The following is a 16,895-nucleotide window of genomic DNA, read 5'->3' on the forward strand; positions in this document are numbered from 1 at the left end:
CACAGGACTCCACTGACCAGGCATGTCAACCCTTCTTCCTTCCTGGGAGGAGGGAGGGGATGAAAAAACAACAATCAATCAGGGACAGTTTCAGGCAGAGACATTTTAAGGCTACCAAAGCCCAAGTGAACTAGTGTACTGTCTCTTTAAAGCCTCAGTTTGTTTCCCCACCATTCAGAATCCGGCCTATATAACAGAATGAGAATCCTGGGTATTCTTTTTGCACAAGCCCATTTCAGTTTCCTGCTTCAAACTCAGAAGAAAGCAGTCATTTTCTGTTAGTAAAAGAGGGGGAAGCCTCAAGAGAAGGATTCACACGGGTAAGTGGCTCACAGTGAAACCTGGACGCTGAAAACAGAAGCTTCTCCCTTAGTGGGGTGTGTGGAGATACTGACCTTCAGGCTTTTTCCTGGCTCTCAGAAGCTAAAGAAAGGAAAGCCCTTAAGTAACTCAGTTGTTGAACATGCTATGACCTTAAAGAAAAGGGCTAGAGCTCCCCCCAATATAAACTTCCTTGCTTAAAGAAAAGGAAAAGTCAGGCGGCAATCCTGGACACATTTAGTGACTATGGAAGGACTTGCTTCTGGTTAAGCACGGGCAGGATTACACCAATAGTAGTAAATTAAAGACAGTCTGCGTGTTTGATCAAGAACTTTGTTACCAGAGCTCCTGAAAAGCACTGCTTGCTGAAAGGAAAGGAGTGGTGGAGCAAAACAAACAAACCAGGAGTCCTTAATCTGGTTTGGACCAGCTGTATGTAATTAGTTAGCCGGTGGGGAGGCACTGCCTTCAACGTCTATATGTGGCCAAAGGGCTCCTTGCTGTGTATTGCTTTACGTGGAAGATAAGTCCTTGAACTAGGGGTTTGTCTCTGTCTTGATTAGGGTATTGACTAGTGAGTTTTAGGAGAGGGGGGCTTGTGACAGGATTTCTCTCCTGCATAGGATACACCTATTCAAGTTGGAAAGGAGAAGTTGCATTAGGTTGGCACCTGCAGAGGTAGTGGCGCTCTCCTTTTGTACAATGGAAGGAGGATTTCTAGAATGTCATCTATGTGCAGTTCTCCTGCACTGCTGTAAGGGAAGAAGATGGGGTGGAGGGGACCAGAATTAGTGAGCTCCAGCTCCACCTAATGTCAAATAATGCCCTGTCTGCTCCCCAACTCTGGCTCTTTGATTGTGCACCGTCCCCTGCCCCTTAGCAGGTCCCTGAACTGACTCTCCTTATTCTCAGAGTAATGAACGTGTTGAATTCACTGCTGCAGGAAGTGGTGGCGGCTACATTCATAGACAGCTTCAAGAGGGGATTGGATAAACAGATTGGAGCAGATGTTCATGTCTGGGGCAGTGATGCTCCATATTCTTGTTGCTGGGGGGGTGGCAACAGTGGGAGGGCTTCTGGAGTTCTGGCTCCTACTGGTGGACCTCTTGATGGCACCTGAGTTTTGGCTACTGTGTGACACAGAGCACTGGACTGGATGGGCCACTGGCCTGATCCCACATGGCTTCGCTTATGTTCATGCAAATGAGCTTTGAACAGTGCCCAACACAATTCCGTCTTGTGCTTTTGTTTATTGTAGTGGATTGCAGGCCAGGGGATTAGGCCTGAGGAGACAGTGTTCAAATCCCTGCTCATCATGAAATGTGCTCAGGGATACTGGCCTCGGTGTTCTCTCTCAGCCTAACCTATCTTCCAGGGTGGTGGTTCATACCAGATGGTGTAACCAAAACTTGCAAGGGTTCACCACGAGATGCCTACAGAATCCAGCCCTAGATAAAGCTTTTTGGTTTCAACTGTCACAGCACTTAAAGCCCTAACACAGTGGCCTAATACAGTGATACTCATAGCCCCGCATGGCTTTTTGACATGCAACTTACAGTGCTTCTGAGCACCGTTTCGTGCCCACATCATGGTCCAGGAAAGTGGACAATTGCTTTAGAAATGTGATAGTTTCAGGGGTCATTTCCTGCAGGAGCACACAGGATTGAAGCTCCGGCAGTAAAGAGCCCAGGGGGCGGGCACATGCAACAAGCCCCGCCCCCTGCTCCCAGCAGCCCTGGGCCACGAGGAGCAATAAGCAGCCAGGTAAGTTGCAGAGCCCCCCCCCATAGCAATCCAAAACAATCCAGTGGAGCCTGAGCAGTGGGTGTTGCCTTCTGACACTTCCACTTGATGTCAGGGGGTGTGGCATATGCAAATATATTATGCTAATGAGCTCCTGCACCTCTTTTTTTACGAAATGACCCCTGGATAGTTTTATCTTAGGCCTGTAGTATTGATGAAATCAATAGCTTTATGTTTAAAATACGACTTATCTGTGAGGATTTTATCTAAGTTATGGAGATGCAGAGGTTGAGGTTAGTCAACAATTGCATCTGAATGAGGTGACTGAATGGGGCACGGTGCTAGCCCACAAAGCAAAACTCCTTGTTAGCACAGAGAGGGCTTCTGACCACCCCTTCTCCCGCAAGACTAGAGTACAACTTGAAGGGAATGTTTGACATAGAGAAGCATTTGTTTTTTAACATCCAGCCTCATAAACAGTACTGGAGAACATGAAAGTCTGAGCACTGTTCTGTGTCATAATTCTTGTGCAAGTTCTTCCTCTCACTCCGGAACCACAAGGGCTGGCTAAGATTCAAACATCAGTGAGGAGGGACAGCTCTACACGTTCAGAGCTACTCTGGTCATTACAGTGATAGATTCACGTTTGGGGTAGTCTCCAGGGCATACAGTAGACATGTGACTCTTCCGGTTGTTGGGAATTGCGAGCATGGCTCTCTGCCATACGCAGACTAAGCACCCCTGCCCTAATATAATAACCCAGCAATTTGGACTCCTTCCTTCCAGCACTCGACCTTTACTTCTTCCCTCCCAAGTCCCTTCCCAGCCTCCTACCAGAGAAGAGCGCCAGGAAGCCCTGCGTGCGGCTGTTGATGACGTCAATTTCGTGCAGTGAGACCGTGTGCACCACCTCCTTGCGCTTCTGCAGCTCTCCGTCGGGGCACTGCACAAACTTGGTCTAGGTGGGGGGAACAGAGGCAGAAAAAGTCCTGAAGGGCCCTCCTGGTGCATTCATCCCAAGCCCAACCCTCTGCATTTCTCACCCCAGTGGTGGAAGTCAAATCATGTACATACAAGTCTGCTTTCCTACCAAGTCAAGGACAGTGTTCCGTCAAGCTGAATAATGCCCACCCGGACTGGAAGCGCTTTCTTTTTAACTAGAGATGCTCAGGTGGAAACCTGTGAGCTCCAGCTGGCAAAGCATGCGATCTGCGATGGGGCGCTATGGGCTGGAAGGGTTACGAGGGATGCCTCTCACTGGCTGCGACCCCTTTTCCCTCTGCCCCAAGTCTGAAAGGGAGCGGTCTCCCCTCATACCTGTGAGCCCATGGCGTCGTAATCCCGGGCCCGGGTGAAGGAGCGCCCCAGTTTGGTGATCTTCCCTGTGGCTTTGTCGATAGTGATAACGTCTCTGCAGAAACAGGAGGAGCAAATTTTAGTACTGGTGCCTCCTTCGTGGCATTGGGGGTGAGGTGCCTGTAAAGGGCCACCCTCACGGTTGCACCAGAAGGCTCACCCAGCCTGCACTTTCTCCTTGGTCAGTGACTCGATCATCTTTGTGCCTAAGTCGTAGATGGTCTCCATTTCAGTCGTTTTCAAGGTCAGCTTCCCCACCTTGACGCCCTGCGGTGAGAAGGGAACAATGGGCATCTTCTAGCGAATGCTGCTATGAGAAAGACGTTTTGATATGCAGGAGCAACACTGGGCGGCCAAGGAGACAGAGCCTTTCCCGTGTCAGTTCTGACTCACCGTGCCAGTGGCTGGGCGGTCTATCTGGATCTCCACCACTTCTCCTTCGATTATTTCCGTTTCCTCCCTGCGGATAAAAGGGGACAAACGGATCACCAGGGAAGGAGGGAGGGACAGACAGGCACTGCAGAATCCCCCACCTTGGTTAATTCTCCTCCATCCCACAAAAACTGAAAATATAGTTGAGAAAGCAAATGGCAGGAATGGCTTTCTCTCATTCGTTCCAATTCCCAGAAAGCCTAAAGAGGCCAGCTCCCATTTTCTTTTTAATTTTTAAATCTTAAAAATCACGCTGGTTACTAAAATAGCATGAAAAGGTAATGTACAAAAAGCATTACAAAAGCTAAGCCATCAAATCACAAAATACCCCCCCCCATGATTAGCACCCAACTCCCACACTAATCTCCCAAAGGAAAAGCCTAGAACCTAGGCTACCAGCTCTCCTGCCCAATTAAAACCCATTAAGTCTCAAGTCCTTCACTTCCGGAGAAGGGCCGTGTACGGCTGAATCTGCGAGCCAGAAGCCTCACTTGATGCGGACACCGATGGAGCGTCGGAAGGCCTGAGTCAGCGCCTCGGTCTTGCTCATCTCCAAGGAGAAAATCTCACTGCCGGCAATAGCTGTGAAGGGGGTGTCGAGACCCAGCGCTTGCGCCATCCCTGGGAGGAGAGACAAGAGCACAGTTATGGTGCTGGTGAGAATGAGACAAGAGCTCCCGTCACCGCTTAGTCCAATGATATAGCAGTCCAAGAGGAGGGCACTTGAAGGGGATGACCCCACCCCGCAAGTACCCCCACCAGACATATCCCAATTTGAACTGTTTGCAGACTGCTGCTGTTGTTTTCTGTTCTTGTTGCTGTTCCTTACCCATGGCGATGGCTGTTTTCCCTGTGCCCGGCTGGCCTGCAATCAGGACAGCCCGGCCAGCAATTTTCCCCTCCTTGATCATCTCCAGGATCACACCAGCAGCACGTCGGGCAGCCAGCTGGCCTACCATCCCCTGGGACACCTATCCAGGGGAGAAAGTAGGTGAGTACACAGGAAGTAGGCTGAGGCAGAGCCCAACGACGGGTCCATCCATCTAGCTATGTATGTTCTCTGCCGGTTGGCAATGGCTCTCCAGGGGACTGAGCAGAGATGTGCCTTTCCTGGCACCTGCTGAGTGCCTTGAGGTGCCAGAAACGAAGCCTGGGACCTTCAGCCAGCAGAGTAGGGGCTCGGTCTCTGAGCCGTGCCTTCTATCCTTGAATGCCAAATCATCTCTCTCACTTCCACCCCCCTCCCCCGATGCATTTTCCTCTTGTATAGTAAGATGCTGCCCCTGCCTCCTGCCCTCTCATCCTTATGCTCTAGCACGTCTTCTCACGCTTCACCTCCTGCCCCCTTGTAATCTACATCTACACTTCCTGACATCACCCGTTTCCCCTTTGAAGGGAAGACTACAGCCCTTTGAGCTTGTCTGGGTGTAAAGGGTCACAATCCATTAACATCTTCCTGACTGCCAGATGTGGCTGCAGTTTTGTGTTCTCATTTGTAAACACACACACACACCCGCCGCCCAGGTGCATAAGGAGGGAAATGTGGCAAACTTGTGCATTTTCTGATGTTGGCAAACCTCCTCCATTGACTTGCAACCAGCCAAAGATAGCCAGAGGTGGTACAGAGGGAGAAGTTGGGACCCAGGAAGTGAACTGGCTTGCCTATTTCCTACCTGACCTCCCCTTTATCTCATACTTTATCTATGGAACCTAAGGTGACAAAAAGCAGTGACCATAACAACAGAATTTGCATGTGTGGAGAAGAGTGTCAGTGGTGTGATACTGAATTGGTGGCGGCTACAAGCATGGACGGCTTAGAACATAAGAACATAAGAGACGCCAATGTTGGATCAGGCCAAAGGCCCATCCAGTCCAACACTCTGTGTCACACAGTGGCCAGAAATACCAGTGCCATCAGGAGGTCCAGCAGTGGGGCCAGGACATTAGAAGCCCTCCCACTGTTGACCCCCCCCAAGCACCAAGAAGACAGAGCATCACTGGACCCTTCCAGACACCCCTCTCTGTCTGCATACATACTGCAAGCCCCAGTTACCCCATGCCTGCCCCATTTGGTCAGATTCCCCCATCCCCGGAAGCTCCTTCTCCAGGTACCTGTCTGGGTTCCAAGGTATCATCCAAGCCAAGCCCTCGAATGTGAGAGTGAGCGCCTGTGAAAGAGAGCAACCAATTACAATTTCGAATGCGCAGGCTTGTCTAGCCTTGCACTGCTCATTGTTTGGGTACTCATAAATGCCTTTCCCCAAAGACTGCACAAGGAGGGACTTGACAGGTAAGTGTCTTGTGGGGCAACAACAGAGGCAAGCGCAAGGAGGGGGATGGAAACTGTTAAATGCTGGGTTCCATGGATGGTCAGACCCCAAGCCTAGTGATCAGCTCTGCTTTATTAGTGATTCAGCAAGAACAAAGACAACTGCCAGGGCAATGGCCCTGTTTAAATCGCATGCTGCCCCACCCACTTCCCAAACAACTACCAATGATAGGCCATTGTCAGAACCATTACTTCCCTATTGGCCACCTCCAGAGTCCTGGTGGGCCATTGTTCTAGAGCTTCAAACTCAGCCAGTCTCTGGTAGAAACAGTCATGGAATGTTCCAGTCCCAATACATAACACCCCTCCCCCCTAAGTTCCAAAGCATCTTAACACACATAGTCCTCAAGGTATGCTGGCTTACGCCTTTCCCGGTGAGAGCGTCTAGGCTTTGCCGGTGGTGGCGAAGACACAGGAGCCTTGTCGGGGGTCGAGGAAGTGGTGCTGGGGAAAGGTGACGAAGCGGGAAAAGAATTTGGGGGCTCAGGAACAGTCTGTATGGGTATGGGTGACTCCGCGCGGTCAGGATGGTCCTTGGCGCATGGTGCATCACACTCCAAGCTGTCCTCTGGCAGCAGTGGTAGCAGTTCCAGGCAGCTGGTTTCCGTGGCCGCTGGTGCTGGCTTGGCTACCTCCGGCAGGAGATAGTGGCGAAGCTGGTCGATGTGCCTGCGCAGGGCCTGTCCATCGTCTGAGGAGACCTCGTATGACACTGGACCCTGTACTATACAAGAGGACCCTGATGACCCTCGCGGGAATCCACACAGGACCACTGGAGTAGTTCCAAGCGTAGATGGGATTGCCTGGGAAGAACCCTCTGGGCGCTTGTTGGACCTCAGAAGATGGGCGACTCTCTGGTGCTCGATCCGGGTACAGCTGCTGTAACTGGGTTGTGAGGCACTGGCCCATAAGGAGCTCCTCTGGGCTGCGGCTGGTGGCCGAGCTTGGAGTTGCCCGGTGACCCAAGAGGAAAGCTGCCAACCGGTGCTCCCAGTCACCCTGGATGAGCTGCCTGAGGGAGTTCCTTGGTGGTCCGCACTATCTTTTCCGCTCGTCCGTTGCTAGCTGGGTGGGACGGTGCGGACCAGGTAGCAGCCCAAGAAGTCCTGAAACTCTCCCGACATAAAAGCAGCCCCACTGTCCGTCACGACCATGTTGGGCAGGCTGTGCGTGCAGAAGATCTGGGTGGGCTCGGATGGCAGCCCGGGAAGAGGTGGAGGCGACGTCCACCAATACAAAGAATATCTGGCCCTGGAAGACGACGCCAACTCCGTAAGGGGAGGTGTCGCAGGCGAGGATGACCGGCAACTATTCATCAAAGTGGGCCAGGACCGAATTGGACAGCAGGAGATATTTGACCACGCGGAAAGCGTCGGCTTGCCTTCGGCCCCAGACCCAGGGAGCTTTTTTATCTAGGAGCCGGTGGAGGGGCTCTGCGACGGCTGCCTTGTGTGGCAGGAAGGCGTGATAAAAATTCAACAGGCTGAGGAATGCCTGGAGGTCGGCCTTGGATTTGGACACGGGGGTGTCGCAGATGGCCTTGACGTTGTCTTGCGCTGGCTGAATGCCCTCTGTGTCCACCGAGGATCCGAGGAAGTCGAGGCGGCGGACACCCAGGAGACACTTTCCCCACTTTACCTTCAACCCGGCAGACTGGAAACACTGAAGGATGGTACGCAGATGGTCAACGAAGTCGTCTTCCGTGGGGGCAGCAATCAGAACATCATCGAAAAATTGTGTGACTCCGGGGAACCCTTTAAGAATAGAGTCCATTAGGTTCTGGAAGATCCTGGGAGCCACGCTGACCCCCAAACTGGAGCCATCAAACCCAGAAAGCGCCCCGGTGTGTAACTATGGTTTGGGCCTTGGCAGTGGCATCATCTACCGGTAACTGCTGGTAAAAGGTAAAGGTTCCCTTGCTCGAAAGCCAGTCGAGTCCGACTCTAGGGTTGCGGTGCTCATCTCCGTTTCCAAGCCGAAGAGCCAGCGCTGTCCGAAGATGTTTCTGTGGTCATGTGGCCAGCATGACTTAAACACCAAGGCGCACGGAACGCTGTTACCTTCCCACCGAAGTGGTACCTATTTATCTACTTGCAGTCTCTTGCTTTTGAACTGCTAGGTTGGCAGGAGCTGGAACTAGAGAACTGCTGGTAGGCCTGCGCTAAATCCAATTTCCCAAAGATTTTCGCACCAGCCTGCGTGGCCAGCTGGACTGTGCCTCCGCAGGACCTCCTCGCTGCCGGACACTTTGGAGGGTGAGGAAATGGCGGCCTGGTGCACTGTGGCAGCATGGTGGCCGGTCTTCTGGTTGCCAACCTCCCAGGACTTTTCGGACGCCATGGCCTCCCGGATCACCTTTTGGAGGTTTGTGTACTCCTGGCTGATGAGCTTGCAATGGAGTTTCTTGTCCCGAGGGCTTCCTCAAAGTTCTGGAACTCCCATCGCAGAGCCAGTCGGCGCAGGGCAGCGACATAGTCAGCAGCTGATTCATTGGGCCTCTGGTTCTGCTTGAAGAAAACGAGGCAGCGATCCAGTTGGGTGGACTGTGGTACGAAGTGGTTGGTGAGCACCGTGATGAGACCATCAAAAGTGGCGAGCTGCAACGTGTTTGGCGCGATGAGGCCCTGAGCTAGCTTCAGGGTATGCTGGCTTGCGCCTTTCCCAGTGAGAGCGTCTAGGCTTTGCCGGGGGTGGCGAAGACACAGGAGCCTTGTCTGGGGTCGCTGCAGTGGTGCTGGGGAAAGGTGGCGAAGCGGGAAAAGAGTTCGGGGGCTCAGGAACAGTCTGTATGGGTATGGGTGACTCCACGCGGTCAGGATAGTCCTTGGCGCATGGTGCATCACACTCCAAACTGTGCTCTGGCAGCAGTGGTAGTAGTTCCAGGCAGCTGGTTTCCGTGGCTGCTGGTGCTGGCTTGGTTACCTCCGGCAGGAGATGGTGGCGAAGCTGGTCAATGTGCCTGCGCAGGACCTGTCCACCATCCGAGGAGACTTCATATGACACTGGACCGGTGACCCTGATGACCCTCGCGGGAACCCACACACAACCACTGGAGTAGTTCCAGGCGTAGATGGGGTTGCCTGGGAAGAACCCTCTGGGCGCTTGTTGGACCTCAGAAGATGGGCGACTCTCTGGTGCTCGATCCGGGTGCAGCTGCTGTAACTGGGTTGTGAGGCGCTGGCCCATAAGGAGCTCCTCTGGGCTGCGGCTGGTGGCCGAGCTTGGAGTTGCCCGGTTGACCCAAGAGGAAAGTTGCCAACTGGTGCTCCCAGTTGCCCTGGATGAGCCGCCTGAGGGAGTTCCTTGGTGCTCCGCACTATCTTTTCCGCTCGTCCGTTGCTAGCTGGGTGGGACGGTGCGGACCAGATGTGGCGGATCAGGTAGCAGCCCAAGAAGTCCTGAAACTCTCCCGACGTAAAAGCAGCCCCACTGTCCGTCACGACCATGTCGGGCAGGCTGTGTGTGCAGAAGATCTGGGTGAGGGCTCGGATGGCAGCCCGGGAAGAGGTGGAGGCGACAGGAACGACCTCCAGCCATTTGGTGTAGACGTCCACCAATACAAAGAATATCTGGCCCTGGAAGACGACGCCAACTCCGTAAGGGGAGGTGTCGCAGGCGAGGATGACCGGCAACCAGGGCTATTTTTGGGCAGGCAGCAGAAAGTCATTAGGATTGGCTACATTAGGGGTGTGTGGCCTAACATGTAAAGGAGTCCCTGCTACAAAAAAGCCCTGGGTTTTGATAACAAAGTAAACAGAATAAGAAGCAAAAGGTGGGTGTTTCTGGATGACCACACTTCTGGTAACATGGGAATGCGGCTTAATAGGCTAATGAGTGGTGCAGTCAGGGGCGTGGCCTATTATGCTAATGAGTGTCTGCTGTTGGGTGTGGCCTATTATGCTAATGAGTTCCTGCTGGGCTTTTTCTACAAAAAAAGCCCTGCCGGCAACTATTCATCAAAGTGGGCTGGGACCAAATTGGACACCAGCAGATATTTGACCACTCGGAAAGCGTCGGCTTGCCTTCGGCCCCAGACCCAGGGAGCTTTTTTTATCTAGGAGCCGGTGGAGGGGCTCTGCGACGGCTGCCTTGTGTGGCAGGAAGGCGTGATAAAAAGTCAACAGGCTGAGGAATGCCTGGAGGTCGGCCTTGGATTTGGGCGTGGGGGTGTTGCTGATGGCCTTGACGTTGTCTTGCGCTGGCTGGATGCCCTCCGTGTCCACTGAGGATCCGAGGAAGTTGAGGCGGCAGACATCCAGGAGACACTTTCCCCACTTTACCTTCAACCCAGCAGACTGGAAACACTGAAGGACGGCACGCAGATGGGCGACGAAGTCCTCTTCCATGGGGGCAGAGATCAGAACATCATTGAAAAATGGTGTGACTCCGGGGAACCCTTTAATAGAGTCCATGAGGTTCTGGAAGATCCTGGGAGCCACGCTGACCCCCAAACTGGTGCCATCGAACCCAGAAAGCGCCCTGGTGTGTAACTATGGTTTGGGCCTTGGCAGTGGCATCGTCTACTGGTAACTGCTGGTATAAGGTAAAGGTTCCCTTGCTCGAAAGCCAGTCGAGTCCGACTCTAGGGTTGCGGTGCTCATCTCCGTTTCAAAGCCGAAGACCCAGCGCTGTCCGAAGACATTTCTGTGGTCATGTGGCCGGCATGACTAAACACCAAGGCGCAGAGAATGCTGTTACCTTCCCACCGATGTGGTACCTATTTATCTACTTGCAATTTCTTGCTTTCGAACTGCTAGGTTGGCAGGAGCTGGAACTAGAGAACTGCTGGTAGGCCTGCGCTAAATCCAATTTCCCAAAGATTTTCGCACCAGCCTGCGTGGCCAGGATATGGCTGACGACCGGCACCGGGTAGGCATGGTCCTGCAGCGCCTTGTTAACAGTGCATTTGTAGTCCATGCAAATGCTAATGTCCCCATTGGGTTTAATAGGAGTGACTATTGGGGTCTCCCAGAGCGTGTGGGGGACCGGCTGCAGAACCCCTTGGGCCACCAAGCGATCTATCTCCTCAATCTTGGGTTTCAGTGCAAAAGGAATGCGCCGAACCTTGAGCCTTATGGGCCGCACCTCTGGGTTGAGCTGGAGGGAGACCGGGGTGTGTGTGTGTGTGTGTGTGTCAGCGTTCCATCAAAGACAAATGGAAACTCATCACACACCCGCTGAAATCCCTTAAGTTTATTTTGGTTCACCCCTGTTACCCTGAACCCCAAGGGTGCGAACCACACCAGCCCCAACAAACTCATGCGCCAGCCCTCTACTACTACTAAGTCCGGAAAGTTGTCGAATTGCCGGTACTTAACCCAGAACTTGACCACCCCTTTCCCGGCCACCTCGTTCTGTTGAACGTCTCGGAGGACGATGCTGGCCAGCTTAAAGCGAGGCCCTCCCCCAGGGCACAGACTCCTGAGAGTCTCTGCCGAAATGATGGACATGGAAGACCCCGGGTCCAACTCCATCCTGCAAGGGGCACCCTTGATTAACACAGTCATCATTAACTTTTTATGGGGTGTCCTTGGGCAAGTGTGGTACCTGCAGCAGCTGGACAGATGTGATGTGTAGCTCTTCAAGGCACAAGGACTCCTGGTGAGTAGCCTGTCTCCTCCAGGTCCCCTTTGAGCGGCAGGCGCGTGCAATGTGGCCGGCTATCCCACAACTCCGACACGTCACGTCCCTGAAACAGCAGGAGTGTCATTCGTGGTGGTCCCCACAGCTGGCGCAGAGCATTGGTGGGACAGTCTCGGCGGTGTGGCCTGCGCGTAAACCCGCCAAGGCAGATGGGTGAGTGTCTCGGCAAGCTGGACGGTGCATGCGCAGGACCTCCTCGCTGTCGGACACTTTGGAGGCTGAGGAAATGGCGGCATGGTGCACTGCGGCAGCATGGTGGTCGGTCTTCTGGTTGCCAACCTCCCAGGACTTTTCGGACGCCATGGCCTCCCGGATTGCCTTTTGGAGGTTTGTGTACTCCTGGCTGATGAGCTTGCAATGGAGTTTCTTGTCCCGGAGCCCTAACACAAAACGGTTGAGGAGGGCTTCCTCGAAGTCCTGGAACTCCCATCACAGAGCCAGTCGGCGCAGGGCAGCGACATAGTCAGCAGCTGATTCATTGGGCCTCTGATTCTGCTCGAAGAAAACGAGGCGGCAATCCAGTTGGGTGGACTGTGGCACGAAGTGGTTGGTGACCGCCGTGATGAGACCATTGAAAGTGGCGAGCTGCAACGTGTTTGGCGCAATGAGGCCCTGAGCTAGCTTCAGGGTGGCGATTCCACAAGAGCTGAGCAGCAGTGCCGCCTTCTTGGCAGTGCCCTCGATCCCCTGGAACTCCACGTAGTACTTCAGGCATTCCACCCAGGCCTCCCATAGCTCTGGGTGAGTGGGGTCGAACTCTGGAAGTAGTCCTGGAGCGGCAGCCATGGTCCCGGTTAAGGGCACTGCGCGTGGCACTGGAGCTCGGTGCGTGTTGTAGTGCAGATGGGTACTAGGCTCGCTCAACAGAATTCCACCTTCGTTGCCAGTGTTAAATGCTGGGTTCCATGGATGGTCAGACCCCAAGCCTAGTGACCAGCTCTGCTTTATTAGTGATTCAGCAAGAACAAAGACAACTGCCAGGGCAACGGCCCTCTTTAAATAGCATGCAGCCCCACCCACTTCCCAAACAACTACCAATGACAGGCCACTGTCCTGGTGGGGTATTGTTCTAGAGCTTCAAGCTTAGCCAGTCTCTGGTAGAAACAGTCATGGAATGTTCCAGTCCCAATACATAACAGAAACTTACCAATGCGCTCAATCCGGGTAACATCCCGAACTTCAGGGACCTTGGTAGCCTGGAGACAGAGAAAGCGCAATCATGACTTAGATCTCAAAGCTCTGATCCACAACTAACATCTCTGGAAGGAGCTAGAATACATGTCATTTCACTTTACATTTACGTTTATGCCAGGCAATCAGACAGACTGGAAAGAAAGCTAAGGCCCTGGTCACAGGGGCAGGAAAATGTGGGTGGGGGAGCGTGGCTGTTTGCCCCGGAGCAAAATAACGCACGGTTGGGCGATCAGACGTCCCGTAGAGGTCCCGTGGTCAGGGGGGAGGTGCTGATCACAGGACAATCCTGCGGCGCAGCAAAGAAGCGGTCTCTCTAGCAAAAGGCTCCGCGGGTTTATCCCTTTCCAGGGCTGCAGAGGAATGCAAACTGTGTCCTCCGTCCGGTCCCCTCCAGGAGGAGCTTCAGCCGTGCCGCCCTCCTGCTACGCCCCCCCCTGCACCCCCCCTCTGCCGCCCAGTGCAGAGAGTTCCTCTCGAGCAGGCCGAGCCAGAAGTGGGGGGGCACGGAAAAGAGGAGGGGGCAGTGTTGTTTGTTTTTAAACGAAGTTGGGTGCTTGTGCGCATCCCGTGGAGACTTGGGGAAAAAACCCTTTTCGCGACGGGACATGGGCGGGTGCCGGATGCCACGACCTACCACCAGAAACGTGATCAGGCGCCCGCCCTTGCCTCGGGTTCGCCACGGGAGCTCTACGCTTCCCAGATGTGGCGCTGTGATCGCGCCCAGAAAATCCGCCTATCTTCCGTCTCTGTAGCGTGGCCAATGCTCCGTGTGACCGCAGCCTTAGTTTCACAACTGGAAGGGCAACAAGGCTGGTTCACGCATTCTCATTCATCCCACGATAACCACAACACCCCAAACATTTGAGTGAACCAGTTCTTACAGAGCAGGCACCAACTTTCCTATCATCTCTCACCACTCGAAACCTTTCCATGCCTGTGGCTTGGCAGTCCCAAAGTGTTGAATGCTGAAGTGACTGATGTGGAACAGGGACAGGTTAGTAATGAGGTTGAAGGGAAGGGAAGACTACATCCACTGAATAAATCTATGATCCCACCTAGCTCTGCTTTGATTAGCAGTATCTCTCCAGAGTTTCTGGCACAGAAAGAACATAATAGCCCTGCTGGTCCAGACCAGTAGTCCATCTGTTCTAGCAACCTGTTTTGCACAGCGGATGACCAGTTACCCTGGAGGACCATGAACAGGGCACAAGGGCCAAGGCCTTCCCCTGATGTTGCCTCTTAGCACCGGTATTCAGGCCAGCCCGATCTCATCAGATCTTGGAAGCTAAGCAGGGTCGGCCTTGGAAGGGTGACGCAGAGGCAGGCAGGCAGCCCTCCGCACGTTTACTCAGAAGCCCTACCTGAAGGCAGTGAGGCTTACTTCTGAGTAACGTGCAAACGAAATTGCCCTTCCAGTCATCAAGCGAGAGGATAGGAAGAGTTCTAGGGGGAAAGCAGGGACGTCTAGGTGGCCGAGAAGACAGGCGGGCTGAAGGGAGACCGTCAACACGCGTCGCACGTGGGAAACGAGGGAGTGGGGGGGTTACGATCTAGTCCTGCCCTCTCCTCCCCCCCCCCAAAAAAAAGAAATGGCTGACGGGAAACAGCTAAGTGGAAATATCCGGGTTATATTTTTCGGGGACGGGGAACGAGGCTGGCCCTTACCGCCGCCGTTGCCATGCTGTTGCTGTCTCTGTCTCGCGCCGTCTCCAAGCTCCCAGCCCGCCTTCCCAACAGCAATAGCCGGGCCGGAACCGGAAGTGGTCTCTCTAGTGAAGGAAATGCGAGAGGACGGTCTAGCAGGGATCTATGATCGGGGTGGGGGGGGGAAAATGCTCTTTCAAAGCGGCTCAACCTGACTGAGTAGCGGGAAGGTGCCTCCGCTCCGAGTCAGCTTCAGCACTAGAGGGGATCGTGGTTGCTTTGCTACTCGTAGAGGAATAGAACAAAAATCTAGTGGCCCTAATAAATGTTGCTAAGAATCGGTTTAAAGTGCCACAAGACGTGTGTTTTATTCTGCTACTGGAAATACAAGATGGGACCACCACGATGTTTACTGGAATCACGGTGACAAGAAGCTAGATGAAACTATTTACTAATGTTTATCAAATTATTATACAACGATTCGGTATTCTCCTTATGTATTATATTACTTATATTACTATGTAGTGTATTTTTTTTTGTTCATGCAGCACATTTATATATTGCTGACGCAAACACTTATGCAGGTTGCAATTACGAACATTTATATGCAATATTTCAAAGACGCATGGCCACAAAATAGGTTCTTCTGGCTCCGTGGTTGTTTCATATCCCCAGAATGCAGGAAATCCTTTCCAGATTCCAAGCTCCTTTGGGTCTTCTCTGCTAATAAGCTGTAGTTCACTTGGTGTATTTCATTTAGTACATGTCCCATCCTTCCTCCGAGGAGTGGCATACACCTTTCTGACAACCTCCGTTTTATCCTCACAAAAGCCCTGGGAGGAAGGTTAGGGTGAGAGAGTGGCTGGCCCAGTAGGGTACCCAGCGCTGACGTGGGAAATTTCTGGAGCCTGGGGGACAGTCTGAGGAGGGCAAAAGCTGGAGAGGGAACAGAGCTCAGCAAGGATGTGATGCTGTACAAAACCTGAGATTTCTTCCTGGGGAACTGATCCCTGTAGTAGTATTCCCAAATCCAGTTTAGGAAATGCCAATGCCTCGAAATCTGGGAGTTTGGGGGAGGAAGAAACACAGCAAGTTATAATGCCATAGAGCCCTCCCTCCCAGGCAGCCATTTTCTTCAGGGGAACTGATCTCTAGACCTGCAAATCAGTGTGGTTTGATGCATGGAGGATCCTGTCAATAACGGAAAGGTTGGATCAGATGTTCTTTGCAGTGTTTCCATTTCCAGGGTACTATGTAGAATAGTGTACTGTGGCCCCGGTCAGACAGCAAAGTTGCCGCGGGAGAGGCACGGATGGTGGGTGGATTATCCGGGCGCGATCACACCCCAACATCTGGGAAGTGGAGCACACCCGTGGCTTACCACCATCAATGTGAGTTAAAAAACTAGTACCTCCAAGGTACTAGTAAACGTTTGCCACGGGCTGCCTCCAGACGCCCGTGGTGTGATCGCGCCGGAGCGGCATTTCACCCCAACATCTGGGAAGTGGAGCGCACCCGTGGCTTACCGCAGACAATGCGAGTTAAAAAACTAGTACCTCCAAGGTACTAGTAAACGTTTGCTGTTCAGATTTAATTCTGTGACAATTACATCATGAAACTGGACTGCATTTGGCCCATGGGCCTGTGACACAGAGAACACCAGAAGAAAACAAAGATACAGATCCAAACGTCTTTTAATATTTAAATATTTAATAAAATCTTCTTTAACAAACGAAGAAAAATCACAGTCTTTCCAAGGCTCTAGTGTTCTATGTAAACACTCACACATACTCCCTGAGTTTGTGGGTTACGTTCTGTTCAAAAAAGCAACCCAAGCCTGAGCAGATTTTCCTGGCAGACAGTCCCATTTAACTGCAGCTAGCTTTACAGTACTTTATACAGAGAGGGTACAGCCCTAATGCACACTTACTTGGGCTGCTCGTTCTATACACCAAGGTCAGTTACACTTCCTTTTCAGGAAATGTGCACAGGATCATGTTCAGTTCTCAGGTATAAGGCACAAAGAATGATTTAATAGAGCCAGGAGATGACTCTGTCCCATAATTCACAGGTATCCTTTCATTTTAAAAACGCAACCAAGTTGCTAGTTCTCATCAATATAGAAATTTTCTTTAAAAGTGCTTCTAAACAACCACATAGTAAGTTGGTTTATAAAAAAAGATTTGTTAAAATCATGTCAGCTTTTCTCTTGGTTTTTGCTTACTGCTTTCTC

The 16,895-nt window shown here is 52.5% G+C and overlaps 1 protein-coding gene across 1 annotated transcript in view; it reads right to left on the reverse strand.

Moving 5' to 3' along the window:
• RUVBL2 (RuvB-like AAA ATPase 2) overlaps positions 1 to 14,750 on the reverse strand; it is a 23,700-nt gene extending 8,950 nt beyond the window's left edge. The window contains exons 1-9 of the mRNA XM_015421738.1: positions 14,684 to 14,750; positions 12,972 to 13,020; positions 5,965 to 6,020; positions 4,682 to 4,823; positions 4,344 to 4,473; positions 3,814 to 3,880; positions 3,581 to 3,687; positions 3,382 to 3,475; positions 2,899 to 3,022 (exon numbers count right to left, since the gene is read on the reverse strand). Of these exons, the coding sequence (XP_015277224.1) occupies positions 2,899 to 3,022; positions 3,382 to 3,475; positions 3,581 to 3,687; positions 3,814 to 3,880; positions 4,344 to 4,473; positions 4,682 to 4,823; positions 5,965 to 6,020; positions 12,972 to 13,020; positions 14,684 to 14,698 (784 nt within the window). The 5' untranslated portion in view covers positions 14,699 to 14,750. The remainder of the gene's footprint in view (positions 1 to 2,898; positions 3,023 to 3,381; positions 3,476 to 3,580; positions 3,688 to 3,813; positions 3,881 to 4,343; positions 4,474 to 4,681; positions 4,824 to 5,964; positions 6,021 to 12,971; positions 13,021 to 14,683) is intronic.
• Between the last annotated feature and the right edge of the window lie 2,145 nt (positions 14,751 to 16,895).

Source organism: Gekko japonicus, unplaced genomic scaffold, assembly GCF_001447785.1.
Source record: "Gekko japonicus isolate JY-2015 unplaced genomic scaffold, Gekko_japonicus_V1.1 scaffold3686, whole genome shotgun sequence".
In the NCBI taxonomy this organism is placed as follows: Eukaryota; Metazoa; Chordata; class Lepidosauria; order Squamata; family Gekkonidae; genus Gekko; species Gekko japonicus.